This window comes from Leptinotarsa decemlineata, unplaced genomic scaffold (assembly GCF_025532065.1).
Source record: "Leptinotarsa decemlineata unplaced genomic scaffold, Ldec_3_MD MMD2_tig00000505_RagTag_RagTag, whole genome shotgun sequence".
Lineage (NCBI taxonomy): Eukaryota > Metazoa > Arthropoda > Insecta > Coleoptera > Chrysomelidae > Leptinotarsa > Leptinotarsa decemlineata.
In genome coordinates, this window is record NW_027412549.1 from 11403971 (window position 1) to 11422262 (window position 18292).

General features: G+C 35.0%; 1 protein-coding gene and 1 non-coding gene across 2 annotated transcripts in view; both read right to left on the reverse strand.

Annotated features, from left to right (window-relative positions):
• Window positions 1–6474: 6474 nt before the first annotated feature.
• LOC111508636 (uncharacterized) overlaps window positions 6475–18292 on the reverse strand; it is a 73659-nt gene continuing 61841 nt past the window's right edge. The window contains exon 2 of the transcript XR_012465166.1: window positions 6475–7356. This is a non-coding gene — a transcript (uncharacterized protein). The remainder of the gene's footprint in view (window positions 7357–18292) is intronic.
• Rsph4a (Radial spoke head protein 4a) lies at window positions 7719–9767 on the reverse strand. Its single transcript, XM_023164205.2, has one exon. It carries the CDS (start codon window positions 9733–9735, stop codon window positions 7918–7920), a length of 1818 nt encoding a protein of 605 aa, XP_023019973.2. The 5' UTR covers window positions 9736–9767; the 3' UTR covers window positions 7719–7917.

Genomic DNA, 18292 nt, shown 5'->3' on the forward strand with positions numbered 1-18292 from the left:
TTATAAACAGTAATAAATACGCCGAATGAAAAATTGTTGGAATATATTATTTGCTTGTTTTATTGGGGATACATTGCGCTACTGAAGTCGGTTCAATCAATATTTCATTGACTAGTTATGCTTACATGGTGCAGTCTATAAGTAACAATAAATTCATTTTCTAAGTTATTCATAATTCATAAGTAAACTCCTTAAAACACATCCATTTGTTAATGAGATTTTCATGCATTATTTAATATTTTCTCCCTTAATCTTCATTAATTTTTTTTAATATGACGTAGTTGCATGTGACAACATTTTTATTGATTCGAGTAGGATTTTTCATTTCCTGAAATTGAAATATAATTGAAGTTTGTAAGACAATAAAATCAATTTGACATTTCATTTGGGGAGAAATTTCACATAGAGAGATCTACAAGTTTCTAAGACAATAAAATAAATTTGACATTTCATTTGAGTAAAAAATTTCAAATGCAGAGAAATCACTTATTTGCAAAATATTCAACGACATAACATGTCCCCCACTTCGATATGAATATTTTCAACATAAAAAAAAGGTTCAAGGGAGATTTTCTGTGAGCAGTTTACAAAACCTCAACACGTATTTCACTATATAGCTTTTTCAGGCGTCTTCATACTGAATATGTACCTGAATTTCACCTAATTAGTGCTTTATATAATATAGCCTATGTGAATAATAGGCTATATTAACATTAATTAACAATGAAGACAGACAGAGTCGAATATATTGAAAATTTCACATGAATCAATGTACCAAACTTTCTCTGAATTTTTCTCCATGAATCTTAGAAGGAAAGCTAAGATACGTTCTATTTTTTTTAGAACAAAATCTGGAAATAAATGTTGATTTCTATACCCGACAGAAATATTCATTCAACAACAATTCTCGACAACAATTCAGCACAATTATCTTTGAATTTACGGGATATCAGTCTATCATATTGGTCATAGACCGAATTTCTCTCATACGATTAGCAACAAATGTTTTGATTCTGCAAGAATCTGCTCTTATCCATGCTAAAGTAATAGTAGAGTCAGTTAAAAAATAATAGTTTTCCAGTTTGCAAGTCAAGGAAATCTCTTAACTTCTTTGCAATCTAAGTCCCGCATAACTTCATAATCCATATACTACATGGACATAAAAGTCTCAGGCTGACACAGTATTACTGCATTCACTGCTTCTCCAGTTGACTACCCTTCAAAAGAAAGCTATTGAAATTTCATATTTTACTTATAAGTTTGTGAGCTATTGTGCTAAGAGTGACACTATTGTTATTTTCAAAACAATGGATCAAACACAATTTCGTGTTTTAATTTGACACTGCTTCGTGATGGGAAAAATACTGTTCAAGTGAAGCAATTGCTTGAAAAGTTTTATAAGAACTCCGCTCCACTAGAAACAACAATTAAACTTTGGTTTGCTGACTTCAAACGTAGTTGTAGAGACATCGATGATGCAGAACGCAGTGGACGTCCAAATGAGGCAGTAATACCAAAAAACACACAAAATCGTTTTGAATGATCGGAAAGTGAAGTTGCATCAGTTACCTGACATTATGATGATATCAATAGAATGTGTTGACTAGGAGATAGCTCTGTTCAAAGTGGGTGCCGGGAATTACGTACTTTAAAGAACGAAGACCGTTTTGAAAAGACGAAATATTTTTATTTGGACAAGTTGTTCGTACAAAAGTTACATCAAGACTGAATTTTTAATAATGTAATATAAAATGGTGAGAAATTATAATGTTGGCTTTTTCTGGAATGCCGGCTATTTGATACTGCAGCGTCGGCGCTCCTTGGCCGGGTCGTAGACCTAGTCGGCTGGTTGAACGTACTTATTCGGTACGTAACTCCTTCCTCCTAAGATGAAGATTTGGATGGGACAAACAAAACTTCTGGAGAATGTTGGGGTTGTGCGGCATTCTTGGTATTTTTCTTGAATCTTCTGAACTTGTTCAGACAAATATAAATGATCCCTATAATGGCGAATATATATAAGGGAATCGTCCAGGGGTGGTGGCTGGAAGAAGTTGAACCTGTTAAGTCTAGGGGTTGAAGTCTATTTCCTTGGAGTTGCACTTCACGTAGTTCGTCAAGTGAGATATCGTCGACTTGGAGTTTGATTTTTTCGATTTTCTGTTCGTGTATTATAATTTCGGGAAGAAATAATGGTTTTCCCTTGGTTTCTTCCTTCTCGTTGGTGTATCCATGTCCGGAGGTTTCGATGCTGCATTGGTATGGGATTTCGATGAGGAAGGATCCTTTCAGCATCACGAAGTCGGTTTGGTCACATCGGGTTTGGACTTTTTTTTGTTGAGGGAATATGGCGATATAATTCGATTCGCTGACTTCCTCGATTAAGGGCTTGTTCACCACTATGGTTGCTGTTTGGCATATGGCTTCGTTGTATTTTACTTGTAAAATTGAAAAAATACAATCGCTTTCCTGGGTTCCATCTATCAGGTAGTTGTTCGGGCACAGGTAGTTCGGGTTCAGATAACGACATGGTCCAGAGTCGTATTGGAACATATCATTACTCATTGTGAAAAAGGAGTTTTTTGGAATAATTGTGGTAAAATTCTGAGTGGGTATCGAATAAAGGTGGTAATGTGAGAAGGTTTCGGGATGCACTAAAGGGATATGCAATGCAAAAATGAGTTTTGTATTCGAAAAATATGCGTCAACAGGTGTTATATCATATTGTTTATAGCTGTCCTCGATTTCTGAATATACCAATTGATCTTTAGAATGATACTTCAGAAGCGAATCGAGTATTGATTTTATATCGTCGATAGATATTATACTATGATGTAAGGTTCCAAGTTTAGCGAAAGAAATGGCGTTTTCAATATTGGTGAGAATTGAAAGTAATGTATCCAAGTTGAATTTTATTTGTGTATATGTATCTAATAAGGACACAAAATGTGTGCTATTATTGTTAAGCTCTTCGATACTTTCTTTGATCACATTCTGATTATGAATCATGAGTGAAAATGTTTTATTGTTATTTTCAAGTACTTTGTGAGTCAATGATATTTGTTGATTCAGAGAATGAACAATTTGATTTTCGTTATTTTGTAATTTTTCAATAGCTGCGTCGTAACGCTGGGCATCTTCCTGATCTAAGTTACCGGAAACAAATTTGACAATATTTCCAAGTCCATTGATCAACCCTCGTATTTTTCGATTCGCTAAGGGGTAGATTGATTGGAGTTTTTCTTTAACTGATTTCAACTGGAAGTCTATATGTTGTTCGGTGTATTGATGTAAGGATGTATGGTAGGTTGAACTGAGGTCTTTCTGATTCATGAGTGATGATTTTATTGCATTATAATGATGAGTCAGTTCTCCGATTTCTTCTGAAATTGGTTTGAAATCAATATAATGAAGAAAGGTGTGTGTGGCTACTCTAATTTTTGCTGTCCCTAGTAGAAATGGCAGGATCCCTGGGTTGTCCTTCAGGTTCGTTATTTGTACCTTCTTTGATGGTGTTAGGTGGATTATCGTCAAGAGTAGGAGGGTCCTGTAACAAATTCGACTTTGTTACGATTTTTCGGGGTTTTTTGAAAATGTTTTTGTGGTAGGTATTACGTTTTGTTTTTAGTTTTAGTCCTTGATCGGTGACAACAGTTTCTTTTATGAATGGAACGTTCAATTTTTTCCCACGAGTTTTTACGTTATGTCGATAAACTTCGCCATCTTCAGGATAGCTGACCGGATTTTCGCGAGTGAGATTTTGTTTTTCTATTATCTTTTCTTTTTGTTGTTGGGAAGTCTCGTGAATGTAATTGAAAATCAATTGAGTTCTGTCTTTGTGTTCCTGAATATAATTATTTAGAATTTCGTGGTTTATATCTATATCAAATGGATCTTTTGTATCGATATGTCCACTCAGAATATCTATTGGTTTTTGTTTTGTCAAGGAATGTATGGAGTGGTTATATCCAAAAATAGCATAAGGCATTAGGCTCGTTACTTCAGAACGGGGATTTTCAATTTTCAAAACCCTCAAATGCTCAAGCAAGGTTGAATGAAGGCGCTCTACGGGGGCGTTACTAGTTGAGTTTTTTGGGGTGATGAAATGAATGTCAGTTTTGTGAAGTCAGTCAAAATAGAGTTTTTGAATTCTGTTCCACTATCGGCTATGATTTTTAGTGGTAGTCCGTGGAACGACATGAATGTGATGAGACTTTCGACAATAGAGGAAGCGTTTGCGGATGTAAGAGGAAAAACCTGTGCATATTTAGAAAAAGTATCTATTATCGTAAGGAGATTTTGGCCGTTGGCTTGAAAAACATCGATATGAACGATTTCAAATGGTTTTTTGGGTGTTGGTGTTATTTGAAAATTTATTTTTGGTGGGTTTCTATCATATTTAGATATTTGACATACTTCGCCTTTGTTGATATAATTCCTGACATGATTAGCAAGGTTGGGCCAATAGTACTTTTTCTTAGTTTGTTGTATGGTTTCTTGAATTCCGCGATGGTTTGTTTTTGTTTCATGATTTTAGACTAATAGTTCTTTCTGTCTGTCATCGTTTGTTATATTTTCAAGTTTCAAATTGCATTTAATTAATTTGAATGTGTGGTTTTTGAAAGTTTGCGTCATTAGAGTGCAAAGATTTTCGTACATTTTGTTTGATTCGTCATCATTGAAATAAAATGCATAAGTTTTTCTAGGCTGACCAAAATCACTGAAAAATGTTATGATTGGAGAAAGGTCATTGTTTACTATGTATATGTTCCATATTTTTTTTTATGTTTGGTTCCCATAACGTTTTTCTGGTTGTTTTTCTTGGCAAGGTTGATTTTGATACGTGGATTTGATTTTGAAAGACATTGATAGGTGATTAACTTGGGTTGATTTCTTGTACGGGATTTTCAGCATTTGTATGTACAGTTACATTATTTTCTTCGGGTTCATCAGGTTCCTTGGGGTTTGAAATCAATTCTTGAATCTTATTTTCTTGTACTGAGCTCGATGTGTCGGTTTCTACTCCGATTTCGGCTTCGTTCGGGGTTTCGTCAAGGTTGTTAGATAATGAGATGTTGTCTTGTTCTGGGTGTTTCTGTGTAATGTTGAATTTTTTCATATATTGTAAAAACGGGGAGGTTTCTTCAATATCTTCTAGATTTGTCGTCGCACTGCATGGCTGTGGTTTTACTTCATTGGCGTGGATTTCAATTCTTGAGAGGGCGTCTGCATTGTTTTTTTTTTCCTTTTTTGTACATAATTTGATAGTCGAACTCTTCTAATTTCAACTTCCAACGGACGAGTCTTGAATTTGGTTCTTTTAAAGACATCAGTCATTGAAGTGGTTTGTGGTCAGTATAAATAAAAAATTTTCTACCAAAAATGTAGAGCCGGAAATACTTCGTGACCCATACAATAGCCAAAAGTTCTTTTTCTATTGTGCTATAGTTATGCTCCGCGTCGTTCAGTGTCCTAGATGCATATGCAACGGGACGGTCAGAACCAATAGGGCCCTGTGATAAAATAGCACCAATTGCCGAATTTGAGGCGTCTGTAGTAAGGTTAAGAGGCTTGTCAAAGTCTGGGTACTGTAATATTGTGTCATTTGTCAAAAGAGTTTTGCAATGGTTGAAAGCTTTGATGAAATTTCCATCATGCTTGATTGTGGCGCCTTTTTTCAGACAAAGTGTAAATGGTCTTGTAATTTTGGCAAAGTCTTTAATAAATTTACGGTAGTATCCCAAAAGTCCAAGAAATGATTTTATTTGTTTCGTAGTTGTTGGGATGGGATATTGCATAATAGCTTTGATTTTACCCGGATTTGGTTTAACACCTTCTGATGTTACAATGTGCCCAAGAAAAGAAACTTATTTCTTGAGAAATTCTGATTTGTCAACTTGAATTTTCAAGTTTGTTTCGCGTAGCCTTTGAAAAAGTTTTTTCAGGTTGATTATATGTTCTTGTAAGGATGTTGAGTATACAATAATACCTACCATGTACACTAAACATATATCATTCTGGAGACCTTTGAAAACGTCGTCCATCACCCTACTAAGGGTTGCTGGGGCGTTTCGCAACCCGAACGGTACCCTCAGGTACTCGTAATGGCCATTCTCGACATTGAAGGCTGTTTTTTGAATATCTTCCGGGGCCATCTCTATTTGATGGAAACCACTTGCCAAATCTAATATAGAGAAATACTTTCACTTCAAAATGAAGTATTCATCCAGTCATTTCATTATATCAAATTTCAATTTTTTGAGTCGACTCCTTCAAAAAATGAACGGGGGGGGGACATTGCATAGGAGTAGAAAGCACAAAAATTACTTATTTTCAAGATCTTTTCAATGGATCAATGAAAATGAAATCTTGCGGTGGCTGATAGATTAGATGAGGGTACCCTGGAAAAATCGCTTGAAAGGTACATTTTGAAATGAATTTACAGGGTTTTGTGGACTTCATTCAAACGCAATCTGGTTATAAAATAATGAGTCTATTGATTCATGATTCGTTACATATGTTATGAGCATACTGGACGAGTACCTTAATTTTTAAAAAATACAAGTTTTATTATTGAAAAATGATTTCTCCAACAACTCAATGCAACCTTTTAGTGGTAGTATCTTCGGGTAGAATTGAGGAACAACCAAACAACAATTTCCACCCCGTAATATTTGCTGAATCAGAACTACTATGCGATCAATGATCGGTTAACAAAGGAAGTGTTATTCTGTTGAAATATTGAAGTTTTTCAATTTTTGAGAAATGTATTCCAAGAGTACAGAAACAACATTGAACCATTCAAGATTGAAAATTCAAACATTTTCCTCTGATCAAAAACATTATTTGATTCGATATCAAAACATCCAACAAAGTATGCCATTAATATTGGTTGTTTGAAAGTTTGGATTGAGAGGTGTATAAGTAATTCCACGACAGTTACATCATTATAACGCAAATCGAGACTGCTAACTGATCATGGCAAATTTTTCACGAATGATATATCAGAAATTTGATTTCTACTCAGGTTCATATTTTCCAGGATTTTCCATTCAACAAAAGCGTTGCCATTGATGTTTTCAATATTAGTTTCCACCAAACCTATAGTTTTGATAGTGACATGGATTTTCCGTAGTGGTGGAGGGCAAGGAAATTCTTCAATTGTGGAGTAATTTGCGTGAAATATATGTATGGAGGTGACTTTATTTTTGATATATCTTTCATTCCTGAATATTTCGTCCAAGAATTCATCCTGCGTCACATTGAAGCATTCAAAGGTGTGTCTGTAGACTTCACAATGATAATCAGCAAACGTTGGTGAAATCCATAGGATGAAGACAACAAAGAGCATCTTTCCTGAAACAGACAATTCAAAAGTAGATTTTTGGACTCTAAGACTCAGTGAGTTATCACAAAACTCGCGAGCACCTTTCAAATACGTAATATATTAATTATATCTGGTGAAATAATAATTATTGTCATGAATCAATCTATTCAATAGAATTGTAACTGATTGCTGTCTGTACATGATATGTGCATTTGTAATTGTAATGTATTTATTGCTGTAAAAAATATAGTATACTGTTCAATTTATTTAGTTGGAATTTTTGTTAACAATAATCATAGTTTGTGAAAATATTTGCTTGAAAATCTAGGGTACCCATTACTATTTTTGAGGCTTGCTCACTTCTTACCATTTATTTCAATTATCAAGGAACTACACAAAAATTCATACATTTATTTCAAAAATAATTTTTCAATTTTCCGACTAACGTATATGTGTGTATTGATTTATATGTAATAACGATAATCATTGAAGTATATCAATTTAAACAATTATACATTTATGAACAAATATTTTTTATATAAAAATATGAACATTTTTTAGGTAATACTTAAAAAAGCAAAGACTTCAGTTTAGTCATCTTCTTCTTCCTCTTCCTCTTCTTCAGGTTCTTCCGGTTCAGCTTCCTCACCTACAGGTATGACAGGTTTGGGTTTGGGTAAATGATCTATACGCCACCGTTCTTCTTCAGCCCCCGTAGGATCAATTACTTCCAAAACTTCTGGACCTATAGGATATTCCTGTTGTACATCAGGTAACGGTAATGGGGAAAAATTATGTTCCATGTATTTGTGGCCAAAACCTAAATAAACATTTTGAAATATTTTCCCTTGAGTCGAGAAGCAGTAAGCTCCTGGCCATAGGTTGCTTCTGACAATCGCAATTGCAAAGTTATCGATTATATTAGATGAAGATCTCACACTCCAGGCCGGTACCGCTTCTAGGGAGGCATCTTCAGACAAAGGAGTTAATAGTGGAGGTCCTGTTTCTGGTTCAACCCGTTCAACTTTCGTTTTATCTTGTTCTTCTTCTTCTCCGAGTTCTTCCTCCATCTCCTCTTCATTTACTTCAGGCGTTGGGCTGGGATTCCACCACGAAGTTCTACCTTGTGGCAAAATATAAAGTGTATGATGAACCCAGAATGACATGGATCCATCTAGAAGATCTTTGAGTGGCGGTGGTTCATACTTGGGATTTGGCTTATAGTTGGTCTTACTTTCTCCTTCTGCGGCTTCTTCCGGTTCTTCTTCTTCCTCTCCTTCCCCTAGTTCTGCAGTACCGAAAGTGTAGTATCCCATGGGAGATATCTGAGTACCTGCAGATATTCTGGCAATTTGAGCTCTCAAGTACTCTTTTTCTTTCCCTGGAAAATATGGATAGGAACATATGGATTCATCTAAATTTCCGGTGAATGATTTTTGAATTTGTCGCGCAATGCGAATTTGCTTGGGTGTACAATCTGGCAACTGTATCCATGGTTCTCCAATACCGTTACAAACATAGTATACCTTCTTATTTACTCCAACACCAGATGGTTCTGAAGGTGGTTCGGGAGGCTCTTCAAATTGTACCAACGGTAAAGGTGGCAGAGGTCGTGGATATTTGCTTGTCGTTCCCTCGCCAGTTAACTGTTGTTGCCTTGCTATCTCATTCAAAGCTTCGGTTATACGATTGTCCTCAGTAACATCCTCTTGGGTCTGTTCTAGAATCTCTTCCTTTTTTTCTTGGTATGACTCATTTCTTTTAATGTACTCTTCTTCCTTGAGATCACATTCTACAATGAGGTAATCTTTGAGAGTACCAAAGATTTTACCCCAAAATCTGATAAATGCGATAGATTCACTGTGAATCAAATTCCTTATGGATAACATAATAAAAAACATTTCTAGTCGCGGCAAACCAATTCCACAATGTTCAAAATAATAAAGGAGTTCCAGCATATTACTTTTTGAGATATCAGCAATTTCCAAATCTTCAGGATCCACAGTTGACGGTTCCCTTGGCGGGAGGGGTTTCATCATCGGTAATATTTTATTGGCTAAACTCAATCTTCCTGGAGATACATAAATATCTTCCAAGTGATCGGTCATCGGTGTGAATCGCCTTTCCTTGACTTTTCTGCTATATTCTTCAAAGAAATCAATAACATTTTCGGGTCTCTCGGCGAGAATCTTATTCAACACGTCTGTTAGATGATCATATAAATTATCTCCGGTATGTGCACTCGCAGTTTGCAAAAATGTTTTGGCGCTCGAGAATTCTTGTTCAAAATTGGGAACTTGCACAACTCCTTCGTCTTCTCCGTGTAAATCATATTCTGTAATCATTTTGTACGATGCTTTATCTGCTTTATTCAATAGATTCCGACGTTTTATATTGACATATGTCATTCAATTCAATTTTGTTTTCCAATTTATTTATTGACTTATACTACAGGAAATGAAGCTCAAAAATGGCCTCGAGTTCGACAGTTGACCGCCATCTAGAAAATGAAATTTTTGATATAATTGTTCAATACATGCGTTAAGTCAACTCCGGTAGTTTATGAAACTGATACAAATGAAGTACATGAAAACACAAAAGTGACGGCGTGACGGTAATCGTTCAGAAACCTTGAAAAAAAATTCTTTTGAAATTGAGGTAACATTGACAGTTATTTAAAATAACCCAACTTCATCGGGACGGTATAGCCGGTTGGGTTGGCATGAGTGGTTTGTTCCACGCATTCAATCGACCGTCAGATGAAACGGTCTTATCGAACCGAGTAGCCGGATGATCGATTTTCACTGGATCATATGTTGAAAGATAAGACCTCATTAATTCTTTGCTCTCAACATTTTCGACCTTTAAGGGTTGTTATTCATAGGGGTTCTGCTGTTTACCGTATGATTTCTCATACAAAAGGTTCGAACACTGTGCATCTTCATTGATCTTTCTGGAGCTATTGATACAGTGATCACCCTATACTTTCAGAAAAACTGGACAACAATGGTATTTGCGGAACAACGAATGAACTCTTCAAGAGTTATTCAAATAGTCGAGAAGTCGGAGGGTCAGTATAGTTGATACATTGTGTAATTTGGATCTACGTGGGAATAACTTAAATTATGTGTAGAAGAAATTTTTTTAGATATGAATACTGCACTGAGAAAACAATTTATTGCCATTTGAAAAATTTCATTGATATCTAAAGAATATCTACTTCAAATTCCACCCAAATTATGGAAACTTGTTACTGAGGCATGATGTTTTGGAAAAATTCAAATGAATATGTTGTAAAATATTATAAATCGTATTCACAATTTCCATAAATTACCGAATACATCTTTCAGAATACTTCACTGTTTCTCATTCTTGAAGATTATATATGAAATATCAGATGATTGAATATATTCCTCATTATCGGATAATTATATTTCTCCTAAGAGAAAAAATACTTGTATTTGGACCTTTCTATAGTCCGAAAAAAATCGTTATGGACAATTTTATCCAAGTGTAGGATAAAAAAAGTTCTAATTTACTCCAGAAAAATTACTTCATAACATGGAAATCTTCTTCAATGAAAAGTATGTACTCAATAATTGATTCCACGAAAATAAACTGATAATTATTTTTTTTCAACATATATTATATACATATATCTACTATTTACATAACACTCCAGTAGATTGCTTGATGAGGTAAAACCTAATATTAAAAATGATTTCTGAAAGTGACTCAATTGAATATCTTACACCTTGCACTTGTTCAATCTCAGTTGTTGAATGGGATAATAGGCTGGAGACAAGTTAAATATTGTTGAATGGTGTAATCAAAAGTGAATATTGAAATAATAATTGACGAAGGACAAAAATGCTCGAGTGACAGTGTTTTCAGAAACACACAGGTAGATACTCAACATGAGACAATAATATTCGAAAAAGAATATTCAGTTAAACCCAACCATTCTCTTTATACCAAACAAAAAACAGAAATAATCCTCTAGAATAGAAAACTTCGTGGCTTTCTACTTCTCCATCATTAATCAAAAATATGGGAAACTTCTAAAGGATGAAAGAAAATAACTACAATAAAAACTCTTTACGAATTTTTTAGATATCTAGATCATATCTTTTACTCCTTTTTTTGAAAATTTTTCGCATTTTCCTTTAACTGATGGAGAAATAGAGAGCCCAAAAACAAAAGCTTTTTCCCAAAAAGACTTCCCTAAAAATACTTTCCATTATGAAAAAATTATTCTGTTGTTCATAGAAATACATCATACCTGGGACCACGGATTTATCAGATAATAGACGATGCGCTCGTAGAAAATAGTATTTTATAGAATTTTTTTATTGTATTAAGAATATTTGTTGATCTATCATATATGTAGGATCATATTGCGTACAAGGAACTTTCCCTTCATCTATAATTGGCGAATGAACATTATCATTATTATTAGTAGCGATAATTGTCAAACTCATTTCAAGGAGAATTCGACACTTATGTTTTGTAAAGATAAGTCTAGCCTGGACCAACAAGCTTCGAGAAATAATCATGAAATTGTTGAAACTAGTACGTCACTGAACTTTTTTATTTTTTCCTCTCTCAATAGCAAATAATTCATAAAAAATGTAAACACCTACTGGTTTCTATCAGAAAAAGTTCCTATTCTTCTTCAATGAAAAAATAATGAAATGAGGTTTTGCAATTGATATTATATAATGATTTCAGTTAAACTAAATCCATCCTACAAAGTAACCAAACAAAGATAGATGCGTGATCAAAGTATGATTACAACGCACATTTGCATCTATTGGATAAAACAAGCAAGCCTCCTTACGCTGGCCAATCAGATTTAACTACAGTCGGCTGGCGGAATTCATGTTACACACAGTGTCGGTAACGCCTGTGGTGTATACATATACGGTATTCAATTTTCGAAAATACTGATACGGCTGGAGAAACTGCTAATTTGTGCCCCTACACTCCACCTTAAAAATTATTTTTTCTTTTGTGAACCTATCATTCACAAAAGAAAAACGTACAATACAGGAAATAGCAGCTACTAACGGTTTCCCGAGAGGTATTGTAGATGACATAATTAGGAAAAAGAAGTTCAGGTTAAGAATGAACGAAATCTCGACTTTCAGAAAGGACAAAAACCAAGATAAATACATCTCAGTTCCATACCACCAATATACGAAGAACTTTGGAAAGATTTTCAAGGAACTAGGTATGAAAGTGGTTTTTAAAACAAGTCATACACTGCAGAACCTTTTGGGAAGTCCAAAAGACAAAGTCGAGAATTCGGAAAAGTCTGGAATTTACGAAATTGAATGTAAGGACTGCTATGCAAAATATTATGGACAGACAAAAAGATCTATTAAAGTGAGATATGAGGAACACATAGCACACTTAAAATATGGAAGATTTGAAAAATCAGCAGTCGCCCATCATATTTTGCAACAAAACCATTCCATAGACTTCAGTTCTTTAAGATTAGTTAGACAAGTTAATAACAACAGGCAACTAGATGCCTATGAGAGTGTGGAAATAAGTAAACATAATAATATTATGAATAACGACAACGGACCAATACCAAATAGCATACTATATAGCTTGTTGAAATAATATTGCTGGGTTTACTGATTACTACAAAAAGACCCATTGTAAATATATTTAGATAGGCAATATTGTGAAACTAATTTTATATAGCTGAAAATTGTTCTATATATAGCTGTAACATTTAAACATACATAAGGACATATTGTAAATAATAGAAAGGCCAATTGTAAAATTAATTTAGGGTGGTACACTTGTATAGGTGGTATTACTGATTACCTACCTGTATGATGTACCTGATTAGTAAAAGTAGCTTTAGTTTTCAGTAGTTATTAGTTTTATCTTCCTCTTGAAGACGATCACTTGGTGATCGAAACACGTGTCGAGGTGTAAAAATAACGATTTGGTGTTGGGAAAAAACTCCAGTAATATTCATGATAAGGTTTGTTGAGTTATTTTTTGTTTATAAAAACAACAAAAAATGTCAGTACGACAATGAATATCATTGTTCAGTTGGAATTATCTCATTTAGTTTTCGGTTTTACTAGTATAAAGGTACCACGTCAACAATATCTAAAATGGTGTATTCTCGTCCATTGGAAGAAAAAATTGAAGCGATTTTTATTTACAGTACGACGCGTAACTTTCACGAGACCGAAAGGATTCTCAATGAACGTTTTCCGAATCGTCCTATTTGTAGAAAATATTTGAGGGAACTTGAATCCAAATTCATAACTACCGGTAGTGTACATAACAAAAAGCCCCCAGGTCATCCGTCCATTCCGGAAGAAGAACAAGTACAAATAATTGGTGAGATGGTAGTAAATAAACAGTCTACTTATTCCGTCGCGAATGTTTGTGAGATGTCTCCTTCTACTGTGTGGAATAGGTATCATCCATACAAAATTAAAATGATACACCAATTAACTGAAGATGACCCTGATCGAAGATTAGAATTCTGCGAAATCATGACGGAAACCATTGCAAGGTATCCTACCTATCTCAATAATATTTGTTTTTGTGACAAATGTACATTTTTTTTAACGGCAATGTTCACAGACAAAATTGCCGTTATTGGAGTGACACCAACCCTCACGTTTTCCGGGAAACACATACCCAATACCCAGAAAAAATTAACGTTTGGGCAGTAATATTGGGAAACCATATTGTAGGACCTCTAGTTATTGATCAAAATTCAACAGGAGAACTGTATTTGAATATGCTGGAAACTACTGTTGACCCTCTCATCACTGAAATCGTCAAAGCGAATCCTAATGGATTCGATATGGATATTGTATTGCAACAAGATGGAGCACCACCACATTACTCCAGACAAGTAAGCAACTATTTGGATACTACTTTTCCCGGTCGTTTAATTGTCCGTCGAGGTCCTACAGAATGGCTAGCCCGCTCGCCAGATTTGACACCTTTGGACTCTTTTTATGGGACTATTTGAAGCAGAAGGTGTAGGAAATTGAAACTGCTTCAATACTGGATATACGGCAGAAAATAATAAATATTTGTAGAGATATTGACGTTACTGTGTTCGAAAATGTCTGGCGTGAAATATCGGATAGGCTGTTCACATGTCAAGGAGTTCAAGGCAACCATTTCGAGCATTTTCTGAACTGACCTCAAGCTCATTACCTCATATTATGTATAGTCAAATGTCAATGTATTCAGGCAATTATTTCCGACATTTTGTAGTAGTTAAAGATATTGACATTATATTCTAGGGTTGTGAACCATTTGTCAGGAGCTTCAAAAATATATGTCACAAGACCCCCCTTTCCATTTAATTTTCTTTCTAGCTGGCGCCCAGTAGTCATATGTCAATTTCACTTTAAAATAAAGTATTCATGCATAAATTTCATTATCCCAAATTTCAATTTTTTGAGTTGATTGACTCGTTCAAAAAATGAAAAGGGGGACAATAAAGAAAAGCACTGTATAAACGTAACTGAATGATTTTTTTATTCCCGATAATAATGTCACTGACTCACCTTCACACCTTCAGACAAAACATCGGAGAATAACACTTCAAATAAACGGATCTCGGATGTACTGTACAAAAAAAAGTTGATTAAATATATATGTGGGTTAATGAACAGGTCTGGTTCCGTCCCAAATGTCTCAGTGGAAAGACATAATAGTTTTGAGAATTGTTTTTTATTATTGGTTAGTAAAATTGAATTGTTATTTCTGAAAACGATAAGAACGTGTGATATTTTTATACAGGGTGATTCAAAAGTACTTTGACAAACTTCAGGAGGTGATTCCTCACAATATTTTAATATGAATTGTCCAAATAAATGAATGTCCGGAAACGCTTCGTTTCCAAGATACAGGATGTTGAAGTTTTATTTTTATTTTCGTTTTTTTCAAATAACTTTTGAAATACCGAACTTAATTAAACGAAACTTGGTAATATGAGGTTTTTGAGGTGTCGAATTCGAACCTGATGTTCTTATTGCTCTTACTCGTAGGGGGCGCCACCTACACGTCTTTTTCTTTTTTAAAGATTCATAACTTTTTTGGGCGTACTTCTAGCACATTTTTCAGTAAAAATATAGATTCCTCTATCATATCTACGTAAATAAGCTACCCCTGTTACTAGTCGCTGTAAGCAACCGTTTTCTAGATATTTGGACTTGAAAACTTCAAGTCGATTATTTGATAATCGATGCATGTTGAAGTTATTACGAATATTTTTCATTTTTCATAAGAATGCTTTGGAAATGAATTTGACGTTTTACTCGTTTGAAGAGGTCATTACTGTTGGGTACGTTCCTTTATGACATCCTTAAGCGAAATAGTTATTTTTTTATCAAGGGTGCATAATCAGTATTTGTTTTAATAAAATTTGCAAGAAATGTCAACATTTCATTTCAGGAAATTTTGAATATGTAGAATAAACTAAAATAAACGAAACTAAATTGTATTCAAATAAATTGTTGGAAGTGTCCACCTTCAGCGAAGATACAGGCTGTCAGTCGTCTAGTCATTGAATCTCGTACCCACTCAAAAATTATTGGTGTTTCTTATTGTTTCACAGGCATCTACTATTCGGTTTCTTAGATCTTCCTCGTTCACTACTGAAGTCTTATAAACTAGTGACTTCAAATGTCCCCAAAAATAAAAATCTATCGGGTTTAGATCTGGGGACCTTGGTGCCCACGCCTGGTTAGGTTCTTCTACACCCCTACCGATCCATCGATTTGGATAGACTGTGTTAAGGAATTCCCTGGCTACAACGCTAAAATGGGCCGGAGCCCCATCATGCATAAACCACATGCGGATACGAATTTTTAATGGTACATTCTGAAGTAGTCTCGGCAATTCATTTTCTAAAAAGTGTCTGTAAGTTGCGCCATTCAGGGGGAGCGGAAGAAAGAAAGGACCTATCAAGTAATTATCAATGATTGCCGCCCATACATTTACAGAAAATTGATACTGATAATGCCTTTCACTAACTGCGTGCGGATTTTCAAGAGCCCAAACATGGATGTTATGAAAGTTTGTGATAGCATTTCGGGAGTACATATCTTAAATATTGAGGATTTCCACCCAATTTTCTCAAAAACCATTGACACATAGTAATGCGTTGGGGAAAGTCTCGTGGCAAAAGAGCTTGTACCCTTTGAATATGGTATGGATAAAACTGTTGATCGTGGATAATTCTTCAAACTGTGAACTGAGTAGAATTGACAGCTTCAGCAATTACTCTTGTGCTTGTTTCTGAATTCTCCTCGAGAGCGTTCAAAACAGCTTCTTCCAATTCTGGGGTTCGGACTGCTCGTGGTCTTCCAATAATATCAGCTGCCCTCTTAAAGCTACCTGTTTCCGCCAAACGACGGTGGAGACTAGCAAATGTTGGAGCTGAAGGTAGTACTCGATTAGGAAATCGCTCCTGGTAAATACATCTTGCTTCGCGCGCATTGCCATCCGCAAGGCCATAAACGAAATGCATATCGGCTAAATGAGCATTATTGTTTGAATAATCCATTTTTTCAAAATAACTGTTTTCTACTTCTACTTACGGAAATTTCAACAAAACGTCTAACTGTCACAAAATATGTAATAACCAAAACTACTCGCAAACGTCAAATTTATTTCCAAAGCATTCTTGTGAAAAATGAGAAATATTCGTAATAACTTCAACATGCATCGATTATATTATCAAATAATCGACTTGAAGTTTTCAAGTCCAAATATTTAGAAAACGGTTGCTTACAGTGACTAGTAACAGGGGTAGCTTATTTACGTAGATATGATAGAGGAATCGATATTTTTACTGAAAAATGTGCTAGAAGTACGCCCAAAAAAGTTATGAATCTTTAAAAAAGAAAAAGACGTGTAGGTGGCGCCCCCTACGAGTAAGAGCAATAAGAACATCAGGTTCGAATTCGACACCTCAAAAACCTCATATTACCAAGTTTCGTTTAATTAAGTTCAGTATTTCGAAAGTTATTTGAAAAAAACGAAAATAAAAATAAAACTTCAACAATTCAACAATTCATATTAGAATATTGTGAGGAAGAGATTTATGACTTTTCAAAAACACATTCTTTGTTTTCATCATTGAGGCAATCGAATGATATTGATAACTGGCCTGGAAAAAATCAGAAAACTCATGTTTATGTTCAAAATTGGTCACTTCCTAGAAAGATTGAAAATGATCATCCTCCTCAACTTCAACAGCAGTCCATTATTTAAACTGACTTGGCCATCTAACGAAAAACTTATAAATCGAACTGGTGCGAGTAAGAATGAGAGGTCACGTGATAGGTGAGACGTTCTATTATGGCCTTATTCGGATTAACCATCAGAACGGTCCTAGAACAGTCAAAAGTACTCGCACAGTTGAGACTTGGAAAATTTTGCGCCAGTCCAAGCTTAATAAGCAGTCGGACAACTACTTTAAACCGTTATAGAATCGTCCCAATGACGAACCCGAATCCGCTTTACATTTGTACCTTCATACATTTTATTTGACGCATACCTGTAGTCGCAGGAGAGCACGAAACGTATAGAGAACTTAAGCAAAAAAAATGTGAAAGAAACAAGCTGCTATGTTGTTCTCTATTGACAAGAATCTCCAGGGTGTCCAGGAATTAATTCTGGCAAAGTCAAGTTTCAAGAAGCCGGATATGTGATGCCTGACAGACCCATCGTCACCGTCGCACTTGCACTGGTTATGGAATGTAGTTCTGTGACAGTTGTTAGTGGAGGTTTCGAACTCCTTGTGCTATTGGTGGGTCAATGCATCTAACATGTATATCCTAAAATCTGGAAGAGAGAAAACTCAAACCTTCCACCCTAACGTTATTTTGAACAGGACAGCTGCTGAAAATATTTTGTCCTTACATGCGATGAGCAGCTGCGATACCATGTTCACACTAT